Here is a 26,641-nt window from a genome sequence, read left to right on the forward strand (position 1 = left end):
AGGTTAAAAATGAGAACGGAAGGAGGACTTGTTTATTTGCCTGCAGAGACTCTGATGGGCTGGAGAGCCTGTATCTCCTGCTGTTCTGTAATGACTGAAAACTGGTGTACTTTCTTCCTTGGTCACTTTTATGAAACCACTTGCCTATCTCCTGGCAATGATAGGAAGAGAATAAAACAAGGTATGCAGTAACTGCAGGATCTTGCTGCTGCTTTCCTCACTCAACCAGTACCTTTTTTCTTTAAATATTTAAAAATAAATGTTTTTATTGATTTTTAGAGAGAAAAAGGGAAAGAGATAGAAGCATCATTGATTGGCTGCCTCCTGCACACTCCCTTCTAGGGACTTAGCCTGCAACCCAGGCATGTGCCCTGACTGGGAATTAAACCACGATCTCTTGGTTCCTAGGTCAATGCTCAACCACTGAGCCACACTGGCCAGCTCAACCAGTACCTTTTATCCCTCCACTAAGAAATACAGAATCTATAGATCTGAAGTTCATATAACTTAAAAAGGAAAGCTGAATGGCTAAAACAGTGGTTGGCAAACTGCGGCTCGCGAGCCACATGCGGCTCACGAGCCACAGTTTGCCGCTCTGTTGACTAATGAGTTTGCCGACCACTGGGCTAAAAGAACAACAGGTGACAAGGAGCAAACAGTAGAGTTGTCTGTGCGAGACTCCTTTCTTCTGAGCTCCCTGCTTATTGGAAGCTCACTCCCCAGGTGGCTACTTCTGTGATAGAAAACTTTTTTCTTGCACCCTGGAATTTCCTTTTCTAGGCCTAAGAACCTGGGCCTTTGAAGCATTGTTTCTCTCCTTAAATTGACATCACTTTCCAGGCAACAGGATTATGGCCCTTTTGTTCTGGTTACTCACACATACCCAGCACAGTGCCCGACACACAGCTCAGCAGTTGGTGAACAAACACTAAGCGAGTTGAGAGGAGCAGAATTGTGGCTCCTGAGCAATACCAGGAGGCCTGTGCTTTCTGCCTCAGCTACAACACCTCTGATCTTGAGAAGTTCTCATTTCCAACCCAGCAACCCTGCTGGGAAGAACTGACGTGGTTTATTGTTCTCACAGAAACTAAGGCTGAGAACTGAAGAAGAAAACCAGATTCATATGGAGATTGAAATATTCCTTCGAAGGGAGCAGCAGGTGAGTCACCAAAACTATTTTATCCTCTGACATGTTTGTGTTTCACTTACAAAATACCAAGGACAGCCAACACATTTTTTTAAGGGAAAAAAAATCAATCTTAATTCTACCAGCTTAATGAATGAGCTGTAGCCCATGTTATCTTTTAAAGTTATTCATCTGAGCCCGGCTGGTGTGGCTCAGTAGTTGAGCATTAACCTATGAACCGGGAGGTCATGGTTTGATTCCCGGTCAGGACACATGCCCAGGTTGCTGGCTGGATCCCCAGTAGGAGGTGTGCAAGAGGCAGCTGACCAATGATTCTCTCTCATCATTGATGTTTCTATCTTTCTCTCTCTCCCTCTCCCTTCCTCTCTGAAATCAATAAAAAATATATTAAAAAATATTTTTAAACATGTATTTCACATACATCGAAACAAAATACAGTTATTCATCTGAATAAATATTTTATAAAGCTATAATTTGAATACATGAGAAGCTTTTCTCATTCCTATATTGTTTCATTGTCATAATTTTAAAATATGACTTTTTAAAGTTATAAAAATAACATTCTTGGTCGAGGGAAGATTTTTTTAAATTGCTAATTGTTTAACCCATTTTTTCATGTTACCAGTCTCTTCATAAAATAATTTAAAAAGTTTTATAATTTTCCATTGAATGGTTATGCCATAGTTTACTTGTTACCCTTTATTTTAGATATTTAGGTTATTTCTAAAGTTTTGTTATCCTATACTAGAGGCCTGGTGCATGAAATTCGTGCATGGGGGTATGTGTCCCTCAGCCCAGCCTTCACCCTCTCCAATCTGGGACCCCTCGAGGGATGTCCGACTGCCCGTTTAGGCCTGATCCCAGTAGGCCTGCAGGCCCGTTTAGGATCGGGCCTAAACGGGCAGTCGGACATCCCTCTCACAATCCAGGACTGCGGGCTCCCAACTGCTCGCCTGCCTGCCTTCCTGATTGCCCCTAACCGCTTCTGCCTGCCAGCCTGATCACCCCCTAACCACTCCCCTGCCAGCCTGATTGATGCCTAACTGCTCCCCTGCCAGCCTGGTCACCCCCAACTGCCCTCCCCTACAGGCCTGGTCCCCCCAAACTGCTCTCCCCTGCAGGCCTGGGTCCCCCCCAACTGCCCTTCCCTGCAGGCCCGGTTGCCCTCAACTTCCCTCCTCTGCAGGCCTGGTCACCCCTAATTGCCCTCCCATGCAGGCTTGATCGCCCTCAACTGCCCTCCCTTGCAGGCCTGGTCCCTCCCAACTGCCCTCCCCTGCTGGCCTGATCGCCCACAACTGCCCTCCCTTGCAGGCCTGGTCCCTCCCAACTGCCCTCCCCTGCTGGCCTGGTCGCCCACAACTGCCCTCCCTTGCAGGCCTGGTCCCTCCCAACTGCCCTCCCCTGCTGGCCATCTTGTGGCAGCCATCTTGTGTCCACATGGGGGCAGCCATCTTTGACCACATGGAGGCAGGATCTTTGACCACATCGGGGCAGCCATCTTGCATGTTGGAGTGATGGTCAATCTGCATATTACTCTTTTATTAGATAGGATAGAGGCCTAGAGCACGGGTGGAGGCCAGCTGTTTTGCCCTGAAGGGTGTACCAGATCAGGGTGGGGGTTCCCTTGGGGCATGGGGCGGCCTGGGCGAGGGGCCTGTGGTGGTTTGCAGTACCAGCCACACCCCCCAGCGACCCAAGCAGAGGCCCTGGTATCTGGGATTTATTTATCTTCTATAATTGAAACTTTGTAGCCTTGAGTGAAGGCCAGGGCTGGTCAGGGGTGGCAGAAAGCTTGGCTTCCTCCATCACTGGGGGCAACCCAAGCCTCCTGCTCTCTCCAGCTCTGTGGCCACCGCCATATTTGTTTACATAATTTGCATACTTGCTCCTGATTGGCTGGAGGGCATGGCTTGTGGGCATAGTGGAGGTACGGTCAATTTGCATGTTTCTCTTTTATTAGATAGGATAATAAAGCGGTAATATGCAAATTAACCCTCATGCCCTCACAAATGGCTGCCTACAACCAGGCCGGCAGGGGGGTTAGTGAGGGATGACCAAACGACTGAACAAGCAGGCTGTGTGGGGCAACCAGGCCAGCAGGGGGGTTAGTGAGGGATGACCAAACGACTGAACAGCAGGCTGTGTGGGGCGACCAGGCCGGCAGGGGGGGAAGTTGGGGGCGACCAGACCAGTAGGGGGGGAAGTTGGGGGAGACCAGGCCGGTAGAGGGGGGCAGTTGGCAGCGACCAGGCTGGCGGGGGAACAGTAAGAGGTGACCAGGCTGGCAGGGAGCAGTTAGGGGTGACCAGGTTGGTGGGGGGGTGCAGTTGGGGTGACTAGGCCTGCGGGGGGGGCAGTTGGGAGTGATAGGCTGGCAGGGGTGGTAGTGAGGGACGACTAGGCCAGTGGGGGGGGCAGTTGGGGGCAACCAGGCCAGCAGGGGGACATTAAGGGGTGACCAGGCCGGTGGGGGGGCACTTAGGGGCGATCAGGTTGGCACGCAGAGGCAATGAGGGGTGATCAGGCCAGCAGATGGGGGGCAGTTAGGGGCGACCAGGTAGGCAGGCAGATGAGCGATTAGGAGCCAGTGGTCTCGGAATGTGAGAGGATGTCTGACTGCTGGTTTAGACCCGATCCCCGGGATTGGGCCTAAACCGGCAGTTGGACATCCCCCGAGGGGTCCCAGATTGGAGAGGGTGCAGGCTGGGCTGAGGAGACCTCCCCCCCATGCACAAATTTCATGCACCGGGCCTCTAGTTATAAATAATGCAGTAGTAATGAAAGCTTTGTCCAAATAACTGTTTTTCTTCATTGCAATTATTTACCCAAAGTAAAGCTCAAGCATGAGATTATGATGTCAGAGAGACTGGTATTTTGTGACTTTGTGACTTGATAATATTGCTAATACTTTCTAATTTACACTGCCATCAGTAGTATATCCAGGCACTAATATCAAGTATCCTCAACAGCACTAGCCATTTTAGATATTATTAAAAGTCTGCTAACTTAATGAGCTGTTTTATTTTGTATTTTTTTTCTTACTGATAGACTTGACCATTTTTCCATATATTTACTTACTCATTTTATTTCTTCTTGTGTAAATCATAGGGCTTTAATTAGTATTTCTAATTCTAACAACAAGCTGAATATCTGTTGGATGAATAAGGAAACAATTTCCATGATACAGCCTGATTTTGAGAACGCTAATGGATTTTCAGTAAAGAATTCCAAATTTGTAGTTAAAGAATTACTAGATACTATATCACTGATCTTTACTGAAAAAAATATCTGGTAGGTTATTAGAATCAGGGTCCTGTAACCTGCAATTTAAGAATTAAGTATCGTTTTACCTATTTCAAGTGTTAGACACAGCAGGCATAACAATCAGGTGAGCTAGTAGATTAAGTGAACGATGGTTGGATGAAGTCAGTGTTTCCCGGATCTTCAGCCCAATAACACAAGCAGTACATAAATACTTGTTAATGAAACATTTGAAACAATACAGAAATATATATATATATATTGTTAATCCTCACCTGAGGATCTTTTTTCCATTGATTTTTTTAAAAATATATTTTATTGCTTTTTTACAGAGAGGAAGGGAGAGGGATAGAGAGTTAGAAACATCGATGAGAGAGAAACATTGATCAGCTGCCTCCTGCACACCTCCTACTGGGGATGTGCCCGCAACCAAGGTACATGCCCTTGACCGGAATCGAACCTGGGACCTTTCAGTCCGCAGGCCGACGCTCTATCCACTGAGCCAAACAGGTTAGGGCTCCATTGATTTTTAGAGAGAGTGGAAGGGAGGATGTGGGTGGGGGCAGGGAGGAGAGAGAGAGAGAGAGAGATATCGATATGAGAGAAACACATCTATTGGTTGCCTCCTGCAGGAAGGGCCCTGACCAGGGCCGGGGATCAAGCCTGCAACTGAGGTAGATGCCCTTGACTGGAATCAAATCTGCCAACTGTCAGTCCACAGGCCAATACTCTAACCACTGCGCAAACCAATTAGGACAGAAATATATAGATTTTTAAAGGTGAATGCTCTCTGAATCACTCCCCTTCTTAAAAAACATTTCTTCCACATCTTTTTCTTTTAATATACATACTTTTATGTGTGCCTACTTACATGTTTTTAGTATTTATGTTTTTAAAGTAAATGGGATCATACTAAGTATATTGTTGTAGACCCTATTTATTTATTTATTTATTTATTTATTTATTTACCTTGTCTTTAATGTTTTCCTTGTCAGTACAACTGCTGTATAATATCCCATACACAAGCTGTCAGTTTCTGACTTTTTCTGTTAAAACAATGCTAAACATTCTTGGACATGTTTCTAAGTGCGTGGTGTATGGGAAGACTATTTTTGTATATTGCTTTTAGATTCCTTATGTCCTCTCATATTCATTTTAATGGTTTTCAGTTTATTTGTTTGCGTTTTCTAGGTAGAAAATGTTATTGACTGCAAATAGTAACAGTTTTATATTTTCCTTTTCATTATTTACATCTATCTCCATTTTGTGTTTTTTTTTTTTTTAAATATATTCTTTATTGATTTCAGAGAGAAAGGGAGAAAGAGAGAGAGAGAGAAACATCAATGATGAGAGAGAATCATTGATTGGCTGCCTCCTGCACGCCCCCCACTGGGGATCAAGCCCGCAACCCAGGCATGTGCCCTTGGCCGGAATCGAACCTGGGACCCTTCAGTCCGCAGGCTGACGCTCTATCCACTGAGCCAAGCCAGCTAGGGCTTGTGGTTTCTTTTATAGATAGAATGTCAAGTGTAATGTTGACTAATAGTAGTGATACTGGGACACCATTTTTCTATTACTGGTTTTAACAGTATTTCAGTCACATGAGTAGATAGTCATGTCATGTTTCTCATGCACAAGTGAGGGCATTCATTGGGAAAGAATGGGACCCGGAAACTTGGAATGGGAATATCTGGTTGGACTCCGATATAACTGACAATCTTGAGCCCCTAAGTCACTGCCTTGCCAGTGGAATTAGACTGCACACCCCTGTGTCTGAGACGAGTTGTCTCTTCCGTGAAAATCCTGTGATAATAACTTAATCTGAGGCAGATGCCTTGAAAAAGGATACTTCCTCTCAAGACCTAGCACAATCACTTCTATTGCCCATGGATCCACAACTAGGGTCAACTCTCAGCAAGTTCTGGGGAGAACAGATAACTCAGATAACTGTACCTCAGAAGGGAACAGATTTCCAGAATGAGTACAATATTCAACTTTATGAGATGGATTTTTTTTTATCCATTGACATATTATTTTTTCTTTCAATATGTTGATAAATTAAAATATACTAACAGATTTACTGAGTTGAAGCATCTTTATATTCTTGGGCTAAACCTTATAATTGATTTATTTTGTATGTATATATTCCACAAACAAAATTAGCCTATAGATTTGGTTTTAGGTGTTTCTTCATTGTATTGCTCTCAGTTATGCTAGCTTGGCAGCTTGAGTTGGAGAGCTTTCTATCTTCTTATACTCTGAAACCTAAAAATATAAATAGAACAAAATAGATTATCTGTTCCTTGAAACTTTGGTAAAATTCAGTCATAAACAATCTTGTCTGGATATCATTTTATTTTTAAAAAAATGGAACTGCTTCACGAATTTGCATGTCATTCTTGAGCAGGGCCCATGCTAATCTTCTCTGTATTGTTCCAATTTTAGTATATGTGCTGCCGAAGCAAGCACTGGATGTCATTTTATAGGGGAGATATTTGGCTACCTTTACAATCAGTTAATAATTATTGATGCCTTCCCTTTAAAAAGTCTCTTTCTGAGTCATTTTTAGTAAGTATCTTCCTAGAAAACAATCCATTTTTATCTAAACATTCGTTTCAAATTTATTAGGATAAAGCTGTGCACTATAGTCTCTTCAATTTAAAATGTTCCTTTAGCCCTAGCCAGTTTGACTCAGTGGATAGAGCGTCAGCCTGTGGACTGAAGGGTCCTGGGTTCAATTCCAGTCAAGGGCATGTACCTCAGTTGCAGGCTCCTCCCCAGCCTGGGCCCTGGTCAGGGCGTGTGCAGAAGGCAACCAATCGGTGTGTTTCTCTCACACTAATATTTCTCTTTGTCTTTCTCTCTCTCTTCCACTCTCTCTAAAATCAATGGAAAAATATCCTCGGGTGAGGATTAAAAACAAAACAAAATAACAAACATAAAAATAAAATAAAATGTTCCTTTATTTCTGTAGTTATCTTTTTTATCCTTGTTGTTTTTTTTTAATGTCTTCTTCTCCCCCCCCCCCCCAACCTTTTTTTTTGCTAAGAGTCAAAGGTTTGACCATTTTATTGGTCTTCACAAAAAACATCCTTTGGTTTTATTGAGCAATTCTATTATTTTCCTGTCAGTGTTTTTTTAATTTATTAATGAGAGCAGGAGGGATGGAGGATAGGAGAGACAGAAACATCAATTCGTTGTTCCACTTATTTATGCATTCATTGGTTGATTCTTTTTTTTTTTAATATATTTTATTGATTTTTTACAGAGAGGAAGGAAGAGTGATAGTCAGAAACATCGATGAGAGAGAAACATCGATCAGCTGCCTCCTGCACACCTCCTACTGGGGATGTGCCCGCAACCAAGTTACATGCCCTTGACCGGAATCGAACCTGGGACCTTTCAGTCCGCAGGCTGACGCTCTTCCACTGAGCCAAACCGGTTTTGGCTCATTGGTTGATTCTTATATGTGCCCTGACTGGGGATCGAACCCACAACCTTTTGCTGCACAACCGAGCCACCTTGGCAAGGGCTAAACCTGCTTTATTTTTGCTTTGATTATATTGTTTTAGCTGTGGTTTTTATAAACAGCACATAGTTGGATTTTTATTTTATTTTTTAAATATATTTTTATTGATTTCAGAGAGGAAGGGAGAGGGAGAGAGAGAGAGAGAAATATCAATAATGAGAGAGAGTCATTGACAGGCTGCCTCTTGCACGCCCCACACTGGGGATCGAGCCCGCAACCGGGCATGTGCCCTGACTGGAAATTGAACTGGGACCTCCCGGATCATAGTTCAATGCTCAACCACTGAGCCACACTGACCAGGCATAGCTGGATTTTTTAAAAATTTATTTTCAATTAAGATTTTAATATAACTATATAAGAGGAAAAACAATACAATTTGCTATAGAAATTAATGTAAACAGAAGTATGATAAATACCAAATGATTTTATTACATTTTAGCCAGCTTTAGCCAAACTGACATTTCTCTCTAACTTAGAATGATTGATGTGAGTCATGTTTTCTAAAAAATTCCATATCTATGTTTCACTTGATGTCTCATTCTTGAGGTACACACTGTAGAAGTTTGGAAGTTATACAGTCTGTTCTTGCAGTGGTAACCCTTATATTTTTAACATATATATGTGTACTTGATTCTTTCTCTAAGGCTAGAGTTAATCAATATCTATATTTCTTGCAATTAAAAAAAAAATTGATTTCAGAGAGAAGAAGGGAGAGGGAGAGAGGGATAGAAAAATCAATGATGAGAGAGAATCATTGGCTGGCTGCCTACTACACGCCCCCTACTGGGGGTCGAGTCCATAACCTGGGCATGTGCCCTGACTGGAAATTGAGCCATGACCTCCTGGTTCGTAGGTTGATGCTCAACCATTGAACCACAAACAGCCAGGCTATTTCTTGCTTTTATTAGGGCAAAGCTTTCACTTACTTCTTCTCTTCCTCTCCTACATCCCATACTGAAACCATTCATTATATACTTCCATTTTATAGATGAGGGAACTGAAGTTTAGGGAATTTAAGGAGACTTATTTGAGTGCCACAATTGGGAGTTGAACCTAGGCAATGTGCCTTCAGAGTCTGTGCCCAATTGAAGTTTTTAAAAAATATATTTTATTGATTTTTTTTACAGAGAGGAAGGGAGAGGCATAGAGAGTTCGAAACATCAATCAGCCGCCTTCCGCATACCCCCTACTGGGGTACATGCCCTTGACTGGAATCGAACCTGGGACCCTTCAGGCCGACGCTCTATCCACTGAGCCAAACCGGTTAGGGCCCAATTGAAGATTTTAATTCCATATTCTCACCTATTATTAAAAGGCTTTTAAATATATATATTGTACTGGCTTCTCTCCCATTTCTGGTACATCTCTCATTTTATTTTGCTATAGAACATTCTTGAGTAACTCTTTCAGAAAGATTAGGTATATTCTTTCCCTTATATTCAAATGCTAGGTTGGCTAGGTATAGAATGTTAGATTCACATTATTATGTTTTAGAATTTTGAAGACATTGCACCCTTCTCAACTGGTATTTAGTGTTATCAATCAAAGAAATGTCTGATGACATTCCTTACCCTTCAGAATTTTCTACCGACCCTTTATTCCTTTCCTTTTCATTGCAAGTTCTCTTATCCAGATACTGAAAAGGCCCTCTTCCTTATTTTTAAAGTCAGTATTAACATAAATAACATTAATACACAAATAACATAAATAGTAAGTAGTTTGATGAATATGTACATATATTTGCTCCTGTAACCAGCACTCAGATAGAGAAACACTAAACATTTACAGCCCTGGCCAGTTTGGCTCAGTGGCTAGTGACCCAGGGGTCCTCAAACTTTTTAAACAGGGGGCCAGTTCACTGTCCCTCAGACAGTTGGAGGGCCGGACTATAGTTTTAAAAAAAAACTATTAACAAATTCCTATGCGCACTGCGGGCCCGGGATGAGTCGGCTGCTAAGCGGGACAGGCAGCGGCACCCGGCGGGCTGGATAAATGTCCTCGGCGGGCCGCAGTTTGAGGAAGCCTGGGCCTAGATCAGCCGTGGGCAAACTATGGCCCGCGGGCCGGATCCGGCCCGTTCAGCTGTTCTATCCGGCCCGCGGAGCCGAAAGAGCAGAGGGTTCTCTTGCTCTCCCCTCCGCTCCTTCACCAGCAGCAGTGTTAACATGGCAACGTCGGGAAACACGGCCGCAGCGCCTTCTTCTGAGTGGGCGGATTTATATCCGCCCATTCAGTAGAAGGAACAACCTCTCAATCTTCCAGAGGCTCCTTGTAATGTCTGCAGACGCGTCCCCCGACATCACCCTGGGAATGCGTAGACACGTTATCATGGTGATGTAGGGAGACACGCCCCTGGAGAGCACAGTATCAGAGCATTAGCTAAAAAGGAGACCAACAACACTGTTCCCACTGAAGTTGATGTTTTAAAGACCAAAAACCTTTCAACCCAGTCTACATTGCCATCTACATCTACATCCCGGGCATAATTTGGAAGTTGCACTAAAGAAAATGTTTAATTTACTGTTTACACATTTTGTTCTTTTCTATTTGTTTTAGTTTTAAATTATTTTATTATATTTAAGTTTAATTTGAAAGGCTTTTGTACCTTTCCTTTGTTAGGCAATTTTATTTTGCCTTTGCCATCTTCAATATAAGGTATGTTATTGTGCTATGATTCCTCCATTTTTTGAAGTTTCAAATTATAATAATTAGTGTTTACATTCTTCTTGTTAAAATGTTCGAAATGAATAAAACTATTCAAATAATAAAAAAAAAAGACCATACCCTTTTATGTAATGATGTTTACTTTGAATTTATATTAGTTCCCACAAACACTCCATCCATGCTTTTGTTCCGGCCCTCTGGTCCAGTTTAAGAACCCATTGTGGCCCTTGAGTCAAAAAGTTCGCCCACCCCTGGCCTAGATCATCGGCTTGAGGACTGAAGGGTCCCACCTTCAATTCTAGTCAAGGGCACATCCCTCAGTCTCAGGCTCGATCCCAGGCCCCAAAGTCGGTCAGGGTGCATGTGGGAGGCAACCAATCAATTTGTCTCTCACATCAACGTTTCTCTCTGTCTCTCCCCCTCCCTTCCACTCTCTCTAAAAAATCAATAGAAAATATCCTTGGGTGAGGATTAACAACAACAATCAAAAAGAAAACATTTACAGCATACCAGAAGTCTTCCTCATGTCCCATTGCATCAATAAACCAACCCTCCCCCAGAAACAGCCACAATTCTGACTTCTATCACTATGGAAAAGTTTTGCTTGTTCTTGAACTTTACATAAGTGCTTTGTGTCTGGTAGAAGCCATGATTTAATATTCTTTCCCAATAGAAACTTGAGGAGAAGCTAGAGTTCTGGATGGAGAAATATGATAAGGACACAGAAATGAAACAGAATGAACTGAATGCTCTCAAATCTGCTAAGGCCGGTGACTTAACACACCTTCAAGACCTTGCAAGGATGGTAAGGAAGCAGAGTTTCAATAGTTAAGGCTGAGCACTGAGGAGTGGGTGGAGCTAAGTTACAGTAGCTGGGGTAATGCTATTTTTGGTCACAAAGTGAAGATATAAACCATCTTTTTCTTTTTCTTAAATATATTTTTATTGATTTCAGAGAGGAAGGGAGAGGGAGATAGAAACATCAATGATGAGAGCGAGTCATTGATTGGCAGCTTCCTGCCTGCCTCCCCATGGGTATCAAGCCCGCAACCCGGGCATGTGCCCTGTCTGGAAATCGAGCTATGAGCTCCTGGTTCATAGGTTGAGACTCAACCACTGAGCCACACTGGCTGGGCCATGGGATTCTTTTTCAATGATCAAGATGATAGCGATGACAATGCAAAAACATTGATGGTGGGGGCAACAAGAGCAGTAGCTAACACTTAGTGCTTACTCTGTCCCAGGCACCTTACTAGTATTGCACATACTCTAGTATAACGTAATTTGACCCTCACAACAACCTCTTGAGATTTCTACTTTATGGTCTCTGAAGACAGTAAATTATGATTTCCAAAATGCTTCTAATCATGGCTTCATGTGTTCATTCTATCACAGCTCTTAAAAAAACGACATTAATTTGAGGTCATTAATCACATCTGTTAGTATTTCATTTTTATGAAATATTTTAAGGCAAATTTGAGTTATTCAAACTGAAAAACAATTGGGAACAATTATAAAGCTAATATGTGAATATTTATAATATAGGAATCCAGTAAGTATTTTTTCCTTTGGTTTATCTTTAGATTTGGCATGCTTTATTTTAAATTTTATTAAAATCCAGGGCTGGCTGGGCCACAGCTTAGCCAAGAGTCCTGTAACAATTAATGTTTACTTTTGCAGATAAGGGAGTATGAACAGGTCATCATTGAAGATCGTATAGAAAAGGAGAAGAACAAGAAGCAAGTAGAGCAGTCTCTCTTGGAATTAAAGAGCATCATAAAGGTAGAAAGTTGTAATTGTCTTCGTGGGATCCTTTCAATTCTATATCTGGCTTAACACTGAGGAATGCAAAGTACCTCTCATTTATTATCAAACTCAGAACAGGAGATCTGTGAGGAAACATGGCCGGTGGAGCAGCGAGACAGTTAACAGAAAAAGACATTCCTCCAACTTTAATCCAGGGAAAAGGAGGTGGCTTAGCAGTGGAAGCAAAACCTAGAATTTGTGCCCACAGGTCAAATTTAAGGATACTATTTCTAACCAAAACAGATTTAAAAAAATGTTTTTATTGATTTTTAGAGAAAAGGAGAGGGAGAGATAGAAACATCAATCGGCTGCCTCCTGTACACTCCCTACTGGGGATCAAGCCCAAAACCCAGATCATGAATTGAACTGGTGGCCTCTTCGTGCATGGGATGAAGCTCAGCTAACTGAGCCATACAAGCTGGGCTAACCAAAACAGCTCTTGACAGAGTTCTAATATCATACTGCTTCTGAAAATCCTATTTATGTTAGCCCAGGCTATCTGCCAGATTCTGATGAGAGCCATTTTAAAAAAAGGTAGAGGGGATAAGTTTAGACCAAAAAAAAAAGTTTTAGTTTTATATGAACTTCTGTATATTCATGATGCTTTTACTGGCAGGTCAGATTCTAGGAAATATCAAGCAAAAATAACATCAACGGAACTGAAACTTGTTTTGAGGATTGTCCTTGTTTCTGAAAGAGGAGTACCTGCCGAGATAGAATAATATGCAGGCTATAGTTTGGGATATGTATTAGGGGTGGATTAAAAAAGCAAGCTTTAGCTCTAGCTGGTTTGGCTGAGTGGACAGAGCGTTGGCCTGCAGAATGAAGGGTCCCAGGTTCAGTTCCAGTCAAGGGCACATACCCAGGTTGCGGCTTGATCCCCAGTAGGGGGCGTGCAGGAGGCAGACAATCAATGATTCTCTCTCATCATTGATGTTTCTCTCTCTCTCCCTTCCTCTCTGAAATCAATAAAAATATATATTTTTTAAAAAGTAAGCTTTAAAGTGCATTCAGGACCCCGTAACCAAATCCAACTTGAGCTTTCCATTAGGAGAGTCAGATGTACAGTTAATATTTATGGAGCTCCTATGGTGTTTTCTATTTGTCATCCACTAGTCAGGATTCCTTGACTGAGAGCAAAAATATAAGAACTAGCAGAAGGCCACCTTTTTTTTTTTTTTTGCTAGTGGATTTGCTTTCAGTCTTTAGGGCTGAGTGTGATTTTAAAGTAGCCCAGAACAGTTATCTCTAATGACTAAGATATGCAAGGCTTACTTTTTAAAAATGTGTATTGATCCTTTAATCAATCATTAAAGATATGAAGTGCACCAGAAGTCTACTGAAATTATCTAGGTTATTTGCACATTTTACTTATTTTTAAAAATATATTTTTATTGATTTTAGAGAGGAAGGGAGAGGGAGAGAGAGAGAAACATCAATGATGGGAGAGAATCATTGATCGGCTGCCTCCTGCATGCCCCACACTGGGGATTAAGCCTGCAACCCAGGCATGTACCCTTGACCAGAATAGAACCCGGGACCTTCAGTCTGCAGGCTGACCCTCTATCCACTGAGACATATCTGCACATTTTAAACTTGGATCAAATGGTTGTTAGATGGAAAAGTATGTTTGTAAAGAGCAGAAGTACAAGGGAGTCAGGTTTCTAAGTGTAAGAAAAAGGTTCTTATTTTTACTCCTTGAGAACTTTAGAGTCCATGGCTTAAGCTCTGGGTCCTGCACAACTGGGGAGCACTGCTGTAGGGAGGGCATGTGTGGCACACCCATTTCTCAGTCCATTCTTCAGATACAAGTTACTTCATTAAAACCCAACCCTTATGTAGGAAGAACACAGCTGGTCAGGCACTATAAATTGTTCCCACTCCCCTTTCTCTTCCAGCTCCAGGCTTGGTGGCGAGGCATTATAGTACGGAATGAAATTGGTGGTTTCAGAATGCCTAGGAAGGACAAAGATGATGGCAAGGACTCAAAAGGTAAAGGTAGAGGCAAAGACAGACAGAGAAGCAAGAGATAATGACCAAGTATCTTCTGTCTTTCCTCTGGCATTCTGGAGATGGAAGGACTTAAAGGGAATAAGAAACGTCTATTACCATCAGATAACTCATCTACAGGTAGTTTTTGATTTGGACATTCCCAGGTGCGGCCTGGTTATTTCACTTTGCCTATTAGTTTCAAACCTTGAATTAAGATTACAGCATTGATTTAGGGCTTGTTCATATTTTGAAAAATTTTTGCTGGGAAGTATTTGTAGGAGCCTTGTGAAGATTCCTCTTGCTCTTTACCAGGAAAAAACTCATAGGCTGTTACAGTAATGCATTAAAACTTCAGTAATTCCTGTAATACGTCTCTGATTCTGATTTTATTCAATTGGTCGATAGTGAAAACACTCTATGAGCAAAAGTGAAGTGTTCAATAGGAATTACAAGATGATGTTTATGAAGTGTCCAGCATAATATACATATGTAGTGAAGTTTTATTAAAGGTTGGTTCCTCCCTGCCTTTTAGATTTATCATCATTTTAGTGTTTTTATTAGGGGTTGATGGTAGTTTAGTTTCAGCTCCTTTTCTGGGAAATAGGTAAGGATAATCCACATTTCCCAGAAATGATAGAAATGTTAGCAAACCCAACCAGGTCAAGATGGGGGACACAGGTTCCCTGGAAGACTAGTTTGGAGATATTTTTGATAAGTGGAACACTAGGGTCTATACCTATTTTGCTTACTCAGCAATTCTCACCTTAAGGGGTATTAAGACTAAGAGACAAAGCATATGAAAATACCTAACCTGTGCCTGCAACATAAAGCTGATTGTTGGTCACCCTCCCTCTTCCCCTAAAAAAGAATGAGCCCGCTGGGTCATTGGTGTTTTGCTTAATCAAAATAGAATGTCTTGGGATGCTAAAGCTTTTCCGATGGCACAACCGGTAGTTTCTGAGAGAAAAATTGTCTCAAAGAGTCACATATATTTCATGTATTAATAAATAAGCCTTATATCTAAGTCCAAATACATAGCACTACTGACTTCCATACTTCCTTTAAACAGTACATTTTGATCTCAAGGGCCTATTATGAGAACCCAGTTTCTCGTGATCTGACGTTCCTTTGGGAAAGTAGATACGCTTTCATTTTTGCCAAGGAAACCATGCTTTAGATAAGAACATTTTCAATCAGGCTTTATCTCATGCTATTGAAGTGTTGGTTTTTATTTTAATGTGGAAGTGTAAGGTGGCATACAGGCAATTTAAAATAACATACATGATATTGACATATTTATAGTTAGAACTTACGCATCATATTTACAGACATACAAATATAGGACAACATTTCACAAATTCTTTTACTAATTACATGTTTACAACATTTTCAGAAATAAAATCTGCTGTAAACCATCTCACTGCAATATGTATATAAAAAAAGCTTCAAAATATCCATGTTTTCCTTCATTTCTATAACCATTTAAGTGCTTAGTTTTTAAAAATTCATCACACTCATCAGCACAGGCACACATCATTAGTCACTGCTGAGCTATGGCAAGTAAGAGAAATCAGATTCCTTGATTGGCTGTAAGACTGTATTTTTATAAAAAAAAGTGACCTACTAGTAAGCCTCCTCCTCTGTTCTAGTCAAATACAAAGGCTCCTCCTCCTATGAGTTGTTTCCAGAGAAAAATGGTTTGGAGTGCCAAACATGTATGCGTTTGAAAGTCCAGAAACCTGCTGACTTACAATCTCTGTAGTTGGCAGGGCCTAGGTGGGTGGGCACACAGCCTTTCCTTCCTTCACACTAAGCACTGGGAAGGTTGCTGCTTCAATAGGAAGTTCATAAATAAACCGTTAGGTGGAATTGTTACAAAGTCATCTTCATTAGTATCTGGCAAGGCTAAATGTTAAACCATATTTTTCAGTTAAAAAAACAAAGGTACAACTTAAAAAATTGCACATTACTATAAAGCAACAGAATTTTGTGACATATAAATTATATCTCAATAAAGCTTAAAAAATAAAAGCAAAAACAAACCCAAAGGTACAAAATACTGAATACAAATAATTTTCAACAAAAAAATCATGATTTGTTTTCTCATCTTGACACAGAAAAGAAATTCAATACATTTGATATCTTCCTTTCATTATCAACCAAAACTGCACAATTTTTTTTCCTAGCAATTCAAATGTAAAATTTGATAAAAATACATGAACAGGTTTCATGCTATGTGTAAAATTTGAAATAAATTGAAATTTCCATTTATTCCTCTGGGAAAATTAGTTGCAAATGTTCCGAATGTTGCATTATGTATGTCTTCTGGGCTTATTCCTTGCATAATATGTGACAAAGAGTCCCGTCCTTTGCTGAGTTTCATTCAAATGGCTCGCTATAATTTGGAAGTAGTACTGAGGTTTAATGTTGACCAGAAGGAAAAATACCTATAGTTTAAAAATACACATAACTAAATTCTAAACAAGTCATATGATTGGTGGGTGTGTTTGGAACTGTTAATATAATGGGTCTGGCTCTAAGCACTTAAAAGACATTTTACTTTTGTTCTGTGAGGACCCTAAGCATTGGGCTTTGAGTGCAGATGTTCTGTGTTATATAATTTTAAACTAGGACAAGTGGTAATGTTCTGATGAACTTGTTTCCTTATGACAATAAGTAGAAAACATTGATTTATCAGATACTAAACATTATTTTATCCAAAGTTACTTTTAGATGCTACGTTTACATGATAAAAAGAGTGAGAACATTATACTCAAATGCATGCATTGGTAAAGGAAACCCAGAAGAGTCAACAACAGAAAAAAAACTAGATAATTAGTATCTTCACTTATGCTATTTACTTGGTTTATAAAGACAGTGACCAAAACATATCACCGACAACTAAAAAGGGTTCAAAATACAGAGGAAGAAAGACCCCCGAGGGTTAAACTCCCCCCAAGAGGCTTAGATAAAGGCCCCTGGCTTTGTGCTGAGGAGACCTCGGGCCCTTCTACTGCACACAACTGGGTGAACAGGCACTAGTGGTGGAGCTGGATGGAAAGGCAGCGAACTGTTTTTAAGATGCCACAAGCACTTTAATTCAGCCACTGGAACTGACAGTTACCTGAAAGAAATAGAAGACTCTTGGCTTTTCCCTTATTCCTTCTGCTGTTTTCATGGTCTTCCATTAGTTGGGGAGCTGGAAGTGTATTGCTGTGACAGGAAGGTGTTGGCAGGCCCAGGTATCCTGGGAGCAGCATGGGGGCTGAAGAGGGATGGGGGCTCAAGGAAGTCAAAGCAAATGCTGAGTAGCGCATGTTACTGGCCTGAGGATTTGAAAGTCTAGGGCCTAGGACACTGGCCTTAAATACTTCGTTCCATTGTTTTACTATGCAAAATCTAGGCCTTCTACATATTTTTGTTTTGCCTTGGACAAAAAGTCCAAGTAGTCATCACATAGCTTTTGATTTTAAATGTGGCTGAAAAACACAGTGGAGTCATTACTTCCCCCAATCATACAAATATCTAGCTTGGAACGGTGGACTCTATTACATGAAATATCTGGAATGTTCGTTGAAAATGCAGATACCCAGGCCTTACTAGACCCTACTGAATAGGACCTGTATTTTAACAAATGCTCCAGGAGACTCTATTGAACAACCACGTTTAAAAACAGTGCTCTAGAGGTCTTGGGAACAGGTAAAGGTAACAGCATGTCTGTGCCTTCAAGAGAGCTAACTAGCCTCTGAGAAGCTCTCTCTGGTATGCGGGGAAAATCCTTCCTCTAGGAAAGCACTGCCAGGTTAGGCTTCAGTGTTGGTTCTCAGTAATGACAGGATTACGTTTCATTTGTGAAAATCAACCAGGTCTTCAAAAACAAATTCAATGGAAATGGATATAACCTCCCCTAAAATGGAGAAATGAAGCGAAATATTCCTGTTAGGAATCATGGAAACAGTCCCTTTTAAGAACATGTTAGAGCTCTGTTTAAGCAGACGGCTGGCAGCGTGATGGTGTTGTCCTGTTCCGTTTTGGCCAGGCAATACCCGGAGTGCTGGGAGTCCTTACACAGCAGATAACTGGTGCTGCTGCTGCTTGGGTGGGGCCAGTGCCAGGAGAGCCTGGACCGTCACTGCAACCTGGCTCAAACCTTTCTCTTCTAAAATGTGGAGAGGCAAACATAATTGCTCCTGAAATGGGAAAATGTGACATAAAAACAAACACAAAAGAAAATAGGATGAACATCACAGAACTGAAAAGAAAAAAAATAATCATCTCTTAAAATAATCAACTGAGATGTGAAAAGTCAGTACCTGGGAAAATGACCTCTGTTAATATGAGGCACACAGAGATGATATCTGACACTATCACTTTATTAACACAACTAAAAGTACATAGGATTGTTTTGCAAAATGGAAAATGGACAAGTTACGTACACTTACACAAACAACAGAGGATAAACAGAATACCATAGAGTGAAAGCAACATCTTTACCTCTGATAAATAAAAGAGCAATGCAAATTAGTAAAACCAGGCAGGTGAAAAGAGAGAAAATTACAAGTTATAACAGATGGCTCAGAGGCCTGTAGGAGAAAGCACTTTGGAAATTACTCTAGGAATGCACGATTATTTGGTGCCATCACTCAGGCTGCACTAGAGAGGGATGTCTACTCTCTGCATTATAGTCCTGATTGTGAAAATCAGGGCTTTCATACCAGGCAGGGATTATGGGAAGAAACCGGACAGAAAGTGGAATTCTGGTTTCATTAAAAAGAAATTATAATTAAAGAAGATAACTGAACTTTTCTCAGCTTCTCATTAGCACTTACTATATTAGGAAGTTTTACAAAATCAGTTGCAATAAAAAAATAATAAGTATTTATTTTGAGCAGTTATTGGTCCTTATATGCTTCTTTCTTTTAAAAAATACTTATCTGATTAAAAAAAGGTAACTGCAATCTTTTGCTCTTTTAAATGATCAACTTTGTGTAAATACTTTGAGTACAACTGCAAGTATAGGTTATCTATACTTAAAATGAATTTTCAGGGTTTTGCTCTTGGGAGAGACCTATTCTCTCTGAGGCCAATTCCCTGATCTCTTCTCAGGAGTGCCCTGCAGCCTGTGCGGCATGTGACTGAGACATGTCCTCAGAGGCTATGCTTCCCAGATGCACAGTTACCTTCCAGCTGGCCTAGAGAACCCACGTGTTCCGAAAAGAATGCACAATTACGCCCTTCAAACCACACACATGAGACAATGTGTTTTTTATCAGGTGTTTTTCAAAAGGACAAGATTCCACAGAACTAAATGATCTCTGACTCAGAAACATCTGACCCTTCCCTTCCCCCAAACTCTGGAAGGCACTACTACTATATAAAACTAAAGTTTCCAACACACTGTTCAATGTTTCAGCACCAACAGTAAACAGTTTTAAATGTTTTAAGTAACTGTCTCATTTAATATAGAAGAAACTGAAAGCAATCAAACCTCCAGGCTGACTTCTACAACAGCATGTTTTAAAAGCGACTACATTCATTGCCTTGGGTACAGAACAGAGACTGCTGCCTAATACTTTACCTAACTGTTCAGATATAATCTCTTCAACAGCCTATAAAATACAAGTTCACATAGTAAGATGGTTCAAATGGTACTGGGAATTACATAAATTCTGATTTTAAATTCTTAATAGGATTCTAGATATGAAGCTCAATTAAAGATAAACACATAGTAAATCTGGACAGCTGCCTACCCCTGCAAAGTCAGCTCTAGATCATTTGCTTGTTGTGTACTGTTTTAAATGTATACACTGGGCTCAGAATAACAATCTAGAGAACCTACATGATTTTGGACTGACCATATTGATCAAATTAAAATTATTAAGGTTAAGTAACTAGTGCCTTCCAGCTGCCCAGACAGCCAAAAGGGAGACTTCAGGGCATAGTTCAATGTAGAGATTTAAGTGAGCATTATGCCCTATAAACCAGAAAGAGTACAACTATTTTCCTTAAGAGCATCTGTTCAAGAAGTTCGGCAACTTACAATTTCAACACTTAAAAGTTGTGTTCAGGCATGGAAAAATAGCCAGATGGGAATTTTATTATGTCATTTGGAATGAAAGTTCTTAGTCATATGCTAAGACAGGCTCAAGATTGGATTAGTAGAAACACTTCAGCACTTAACAGAAACAAGGCCACAGGCCAGCAGAATGGATGAATGACCAGGAGAAAAAATACTGGTCTTTTGCTCTTTGTTAGTCTCCATAAATGCTTACTGACTAATGTGATGGGCTGCTCATCTCGACATATGAGGAAAGGATTTATCTACTTTAGGGGTTAGCTCTTCGATGGCCAGGAAAATAAAAGCACATATGTAAATATTTCTGAATGAGAAACAAACCTCCTTTACCAAGCCCAGGAATGAGGTGAAAAACCACTGGAATGCAATCTTTCAGCTAGAGGGGGAAGGTCCAGTAATAAAGCATACAGAGAGTTAACATTAAAATACAATAAAATGCCACAAAACCCAAAAGCTGTATAGACAGAGAGACAAAACTGGATTCTTCTGAATGTGCCCCAAGAGAAAGTAGTGTTTCAACCGTTCTTTTAACGCTGAGGTTTAGCTGAAGGATGTCAGAAGGGGAACAAAGATTGTCCTGTCCAAAGTGTGAGCAGGAAAGGAAACAGAAAAACAAAGTCAGTGGATCGGAAATACAGATTTGAGTATAGAAATCAATATGATCATCTCAATCTCAATCATACTCACTGGAACACATCTTGTAACATTTTTTACTAAGATGAATAAAAAAAATGCTGAAAAACAAAGCTACAAAGACACCTCTGTGTGCCGAGTTTGATTATACTACAAAATAGCAGAATAAAATTGGCTGGAATAGTGACTGGTATGAACATTCAGGATACAATGAACAGCACTGGCTGCTGGCTGAGGGAGGCCTGAGAGCAGTGAGGATTTCGTGAGGGAACCTCTTTCTCGGATCTCTTTCTTCCTCAATAACAAAAAAGAATAGGTTTCTCAGAAAACATGGACAAAACCTTGGAGCGGGCTGAGGAGAGGGAAGTTTTCAGAGAAAGCCAGGTAAACTGAGAAGGTTCAAAAAAGGAGGAAAGCCTAATAATCAGAGTAATTCACTAGCTGGTCAGGTATACTAGATGATTTGGTGTTCCTCTAAAACCAAGGCAATACCATCTTAACCAAGTCTTCACTAATATGTGCAAAATGAAGCTACATCACAAAGATCTCAGAGATTACCCAAACCTTTCAGTTCATAGATGAAGAAATTAAATAAGTAAATATATCATTGGACTTGATAGCTAGAAAATACTCAACACATAACATATAATAACTTTAGTACACAAGATATTGAACTCACAGAAATTTTTATCACCCACTAGTTTTTCAAATGTAACATATCTAATAAAAGCAGAGTAATAAAAAGAATACCCACATGCCCAATCTTTTTTTTTTTTTTTTAAATATATTTTATTGATATTTTACAGAGAGGAAGGGAGAGGGATAGAGAGCTAGAAACATCGATGAGAGAGAAACATCGATCAGCTGCCTCCTGCACACCTCCTACTGGGGATGTGCCCGCAACCAAGGTACATGCCCTTGACCGGAATCAAACCCGGGACCCTTCAGTCCGCAGGCCGACGCTCTATCCACTGAGCCAAACCGGTTAGGGCATAGTCACCTTCTTCTTCTTTTTTTTTTTTTTAAATATATTTTATTGATTTTTTACAGAGAGGAAGGAAGAGTGATAGTCAGAAACATCGATGAGAGAGAAACATCGATCAGCTGCCTCCTGCACCCTCCCACTGGGGATGTGCCCGCAACCAAGCTACATGCCCCTGACCGGAATCGAACCTGGGACCCTTCAGTCCGCAGGCCGATGCTCTATCCACTGAGCCAAACCGGTTTTGGCAATTCTTTAATATTTTATTCATAACTTACATTGTAAACACTTAAAAATTATATTGAGAAGGGAAATTGTTTGCCTTTATACATAGAATCTGATATTAATATTTATAATATTAAATTTTACATTATACAATTTTAAAGATGATCATTTTTACATTCCTGATTTTATTTACAAGTCAAACAGATAAGTGGGGATGTGCAGTAATTCAGAGCGCCCAGAAGCAGGGGTAACAGAAGAGGAGGAGGCATAGGCTTTCTCTTTCCTCCTTAGCAGAAGGACCTGAGAATGCCAGTTTGAACCTATGAGTTTGTATATTTATTCATTTTCCTTCACTTTGTTCTAAGCAAATGACTAATTTTTTTTAAAGCAGAAGTTGCAGCGTAACAGGAACCCATCTAAAAGTGGTGGTGGTGGTGGTGGTGGTGGTGGTAGAGAGTGGAAGGCAGAGGAGAGGAAGAGGTGGCCTATGTGGAATGTCCATTTCCCCCTTCTGGTAGGGAAGAGGAAGGATATGTCAATATGTCAAGAAATCCTTTCTAACCACCCAGTATTTTAAAATTATATTGCTTTCTACCTCTTGACTTCAAATAGCACAGTTCTGGTAGGAATAGGGACAACCTGGCCCACAATAAATACTATTCACCACTGCTTGGCAAATGCTGAATTAAATGCATGCTTCAAGGCACTCAGTTTTTGTATTTCGCCGATTGCAGGTACATTCTAAAAGAATTTCAGTGTGTACACTTTAAATTTGAGTAGATGATGGTTTTTTCATAAAGCCCAGAATACAGGTCCCATGACGTTAAACACTGGTAAACACAGTACTTTCAACAGGCTTGACAGGCTAATTCTACTAACATGTCTTGCTGTTTCCGCATTCCTCTATGTATGCAGTGACTCTCTTTAATCACTCATATCTTTTCTCTGGTTGCCATTCCCTGTGCCAACCCATGCCACACTCTTTTGTTCAGGACATGATGGTATGGAAGCGGGCAGGTACTGGGCATGCTTGTGTAATGTGATGACCAGGTAGGAACATATTCAGTAGACAAAAAGGAAGCACTGAATGTTAACGTGAACATCTGAGTATTAGAACCTGCTTGTTAATATGGAGAAAATGCATGCTATTTGTTTAGAAAACGTATTAATATGTTTAAAAAAGGTTTGTTCTAAGAGATGATGAGCCTTTAGGAAACTATGATGTAAAAATGAAAAAAATTTTTTGAATTTGTTCATATAGCAATTAAAGGCCCTTGCTAACTACCACCAAACATATTTCAATTCTTTCATTTTATAATTCTTAAAAAAACACAAAAGAAAAAAGTGAAAAGTAAATAGTAGCATCACGATCTACTTAATAAAAGGAGGAAAAAACACACTAATACAGACGCTCTACGGAGCTGAGCTCTTTCTCTTCCATTTTGCAACATGTGAAAGAGCTGAAAGAGAAAACTGCTCACTGGACAAGTGATGCTGAGCCCTTCACAAGTCATGGCTAGCGAAGGGACAGGAATGGTGAACTGGGTAAAAAGAGAGTCACTGTTGTGAAAGCTATTAGGACAAGGGCTTAACTTCAAGAAAAACAGTGGAATTTGAGTCCGGGGGCCAATACTGGATTTCTAATTAAGGAGATAGAAGAATCATGTTTTTCTCCTTGAAGGAGAAAATGATGACAGGAACTGTAATGACTGTGGTTAATGAAAAAACGTATAAAATGTCACCAAGTTGTTTATTTCTTTAAATTTAATATCATTAAATATTATATTTCTTAAGTGTACCATGCTTAGTTGGCTTAACGTAATTGTTTTTAAAAGGGTAAAATGAATAAAAAGTGTATCAAGTTCATATCCCTTAATCACATCTATAAAGTTTAATTTTTTTTACTATTAAAGGCAATAAAGCTGTAACTGCGGAAGTCAGAGGCAATAAATCTCAATAGCAGGACAAGTGCCTAGAAATGGCCTCTTGGGTGCTAAATGCTAATTTCCAAAGTATTAGAGCTTGGTGAGAAAATGGGAAATCTGAACAAAGTCTGTAATTCAGTTAACAGCACTGTCCCAGTGTTTGTTAGTCTGGATGGCGTACTATGTTTATATAGATGTTACCAGTGGAGGATCCTGGGTGAAGTGTACACAATAACTCTCTGTGATATTTTTGCAACATTTCTCTAAGTCTAACATTATTTCAAAATAAACAAGAAAAGTATTACAACAAGTGTGAAAATACTTGAAACCCACTGAAGCATTCTTAATCGAAGATGCACTTATTTTGAAGCACAGACTCTATTGTGCATGAAGATGTATTACAAGTCAAACAGCAAGTGGGAATGTTTAGGAAAATGTCAGAATAACTATTTTTGATTACTTAGCATTAGTTATTACAATACATTTAAAATTATATGTGGGGGTGGGCTGGAGAGAGTTAATGGGGGGAAAAAGGGGACACATGTAATACTTTCAATAATAAAGATTTAAAATAAATAAATAAATTTATATGTGTATGATTTTTTTTGCTTGGTCTTTGGAAATAATTAAGGAAAACTGCTCAAAGTATACTGATTGCCTCTAGGAACACAAAATCATGTTAGTAATGATCAGTTCAGTTCAAAGCTAGCCTTATAAGGTTACAGATACCTGCACTTCTGAAAGATTTTAGGAAAATAATAACCATCTATTTAAACAATTTAAAAATGATAAATTTATTACCTGAGGCACACCAATTTTTCTGCAAGCTTCTAGGAAATTCTCCACATTTCGCCTGCATTTTGCTATTGACAATTTAGGCTGCAAAGGAAGAAAAATGTGATGTTACTAGCAAAGTTTAAAAATTTTGCTAATGTTAAAAATATTCTTGCCAGTTGCTTTATAAACTCAATGCTCTAGATCAGAGTCAGCAAATTTTTTCTTAAAGGGTCAAATAAGTGTTAGTCTTGAGGGCCATATGATCTGTTGCAACTACTCAATTCTGTTAATAGTCGGAAGGTAACATATAATATATAAACAAGCGGGACTGTGTTCCAATAAAATTTTATTACAAAAAGAGGTGCTGGCCTTTGCCTTACCTCTCTAGCTACATCTCCTGCCTTTTGCACCCACACCTTGTGCAAGATCAATTCTGAACAAGTTAAAATTCCTTGAATGTGCCATGATCACCCTTATCTTTCAAATCTAGAAATACTACGTCAGAATTCCTACAATTTTACCTCTTCTGGGAGGGCTTTCCTGAATTCTTCAGTCAGAAATAAGTGGTCCATTTTTTGTATTCCTATGCACATCTCTTACATACCTCCCTTCTAACATTAAGCACACTGCTGTAAGTCATTGTCTATGTGCCCATTTTCTTCTCTAGTAGAAGGGTAGGGAAGGCAGGGACTGCACTATTCATATTTGTATCTCTAGCATTCTGCACAACACCTGCCATTGTATTTAATAAATGTCTGATGAACAGCCAACATTTTTTAACATAATAAACTTACTACAGCTGGTGACGGAACGTGAATACTTGGGACAGATCGAGGCCACACATGATTGGCCAAATGGCAAAGAACAACACCATCGGTTAGAGCTGCTCCAAGATCACAAGGCAGAGATACTTTCAAACGGTACTCAATATGCTAAAAGAACAGGAAAACATGTAATATATTAACTGAAGAGTGGCTGACACACAGGACATAATGGAATTACAATGAATATATTTAATTAGAAATCAGGATAAAACACAAATAACTTAAGTTATGTATAATCCCTATTTTATCCTTCTAAGTCAATAGGTTAGGGATATCAATTACATAGATATGGCAGTCAGGCCATAGTGGTGCAAAATAAAACAACAAAAATTCATTTATAATTTTCTGATTAAAAAAACAACTAGCCCTAGCCGGTTTTGCTCAGTGGATAGAGCGTCAGCCTGCGGACCAAAGGGTCCCGGGTTTTATTCCAATCAAGGACACATACCTCAGTTGCAGGCTCCTCCTGGCCCGGGCCCTGGTTGGGGTTCATGCAGGAGGCAACCAATCGATGTGTTTCTCTCACATCAATATTTCCTTCCCTCTCCTCTTCCACTCTCTCTAAAAATCAATGGAAAAATATCCTCAGGTGAGGATTGAAAAAAACAACAAAAAAACTAGATTCTTTTAACTCCAAAATAAAAAATACTATAAATGATGTGTGATATGTATATGAGTACATACATATAAATTATTATTACTCTTATAAGAATTCTTTACATGAAGCAGAAAAAATTTTTAAATGAGTAGGGCCAGATTTAAAGAATTGAGCTTTATAGAATAACCCATCTCATTTT

The 26,641-nt window shown here is 39.9% G+C and overlaps 2 protein-coding genes across 18 annotated transcripts in view; one reads left to right on the top strand and one right to left on the bottom strand.

Annotated features, from left to right (window-relative positions):
• DRC9 (dynein regulatory complex subunit 9) overlaps nucleotides 1-14,797 on the top strand; it is a 54,580-nt gene extending 39,783 nt beyond the window's left edge. For all 4 annotated transcript variants that reach the window (XM_080656653.1, XM_080656655.1, XM_080656654.1 and 1 more), the window contains 4 exons: nucleotides 1,085-1,159; nucleotides 11,278-11,409; nucleotides 12,285-12,386; nucleotides 14,309-14,797. In XM_080656653.1, the coding sequence (XP_080512779.1) occupies nucleotides 1,085-1,159; nucleotides 11,278-11,409; nucleotides 12,285-12,386; nucleotides 14,309-14,443 (444 nt within the window). In that variant the 3' untranslated portion in view covers nucleotides 14,444-14,797. The remainder of the gene's footprint in view (nucleotides 1-1,084; nucleotides 1,160-11,277; nucleotides 11,410-12,284; nucleotides 12,387-14,308) is intronic.
• Nucleotides 14,798-15,610: 813 nt separating this feature from the next.
• LRCH3 (leucine rich repeats and calponin homology domain containing 3) overlaps nucleotides 15,611-26,641 on the bottom strand; it is a 121,584-nt gene continuing 110,553 nt past the window's right edge. For 9 of the 14 annotated variants that reach the window (XM_080656639.1, XM_080656642.1, XM_080656640.1 and 6 more), the window contains 3 exons: nucleotides 25,815-25,952; nucleotides 25,045-25,122; nucleotides 15,611-21,055 (listed from right to left, as the gene is read on the bottom strand). In XM_080656639.1, coding sequence (XP_080512765.1) covers nucleotides 20,855-21,055; nucleotides 25,045-25,122; nucleotides 25,815-25,952 — 417 coding nt within the window. In that variant the 3' untranslated portion in view covers nucleotides 15,611-20,854. The remainder of the gene's footprint in view (nucleotides 21,056-25,044; nucleotides 25,123-25,814; nucleotides 25,953-26,641) is intronic. The other 5 variants (XM_080656633.1, XM_080656644.1, XM_080656645.1 and 2 more) reach the window with 1 other exon arrangement.

This window comes from Plecotus auritus, assembly GCF_963455305.1.
Source record: "Plecotus auritus genome assembly, chromosome: 2".
Classification (NCBI taxonomy): Eukaryota; Metazoa; Chordata; class Mammalia; order Chiroptera; family Vespertilionidae; genus Plecotus; species Plecotus auritus.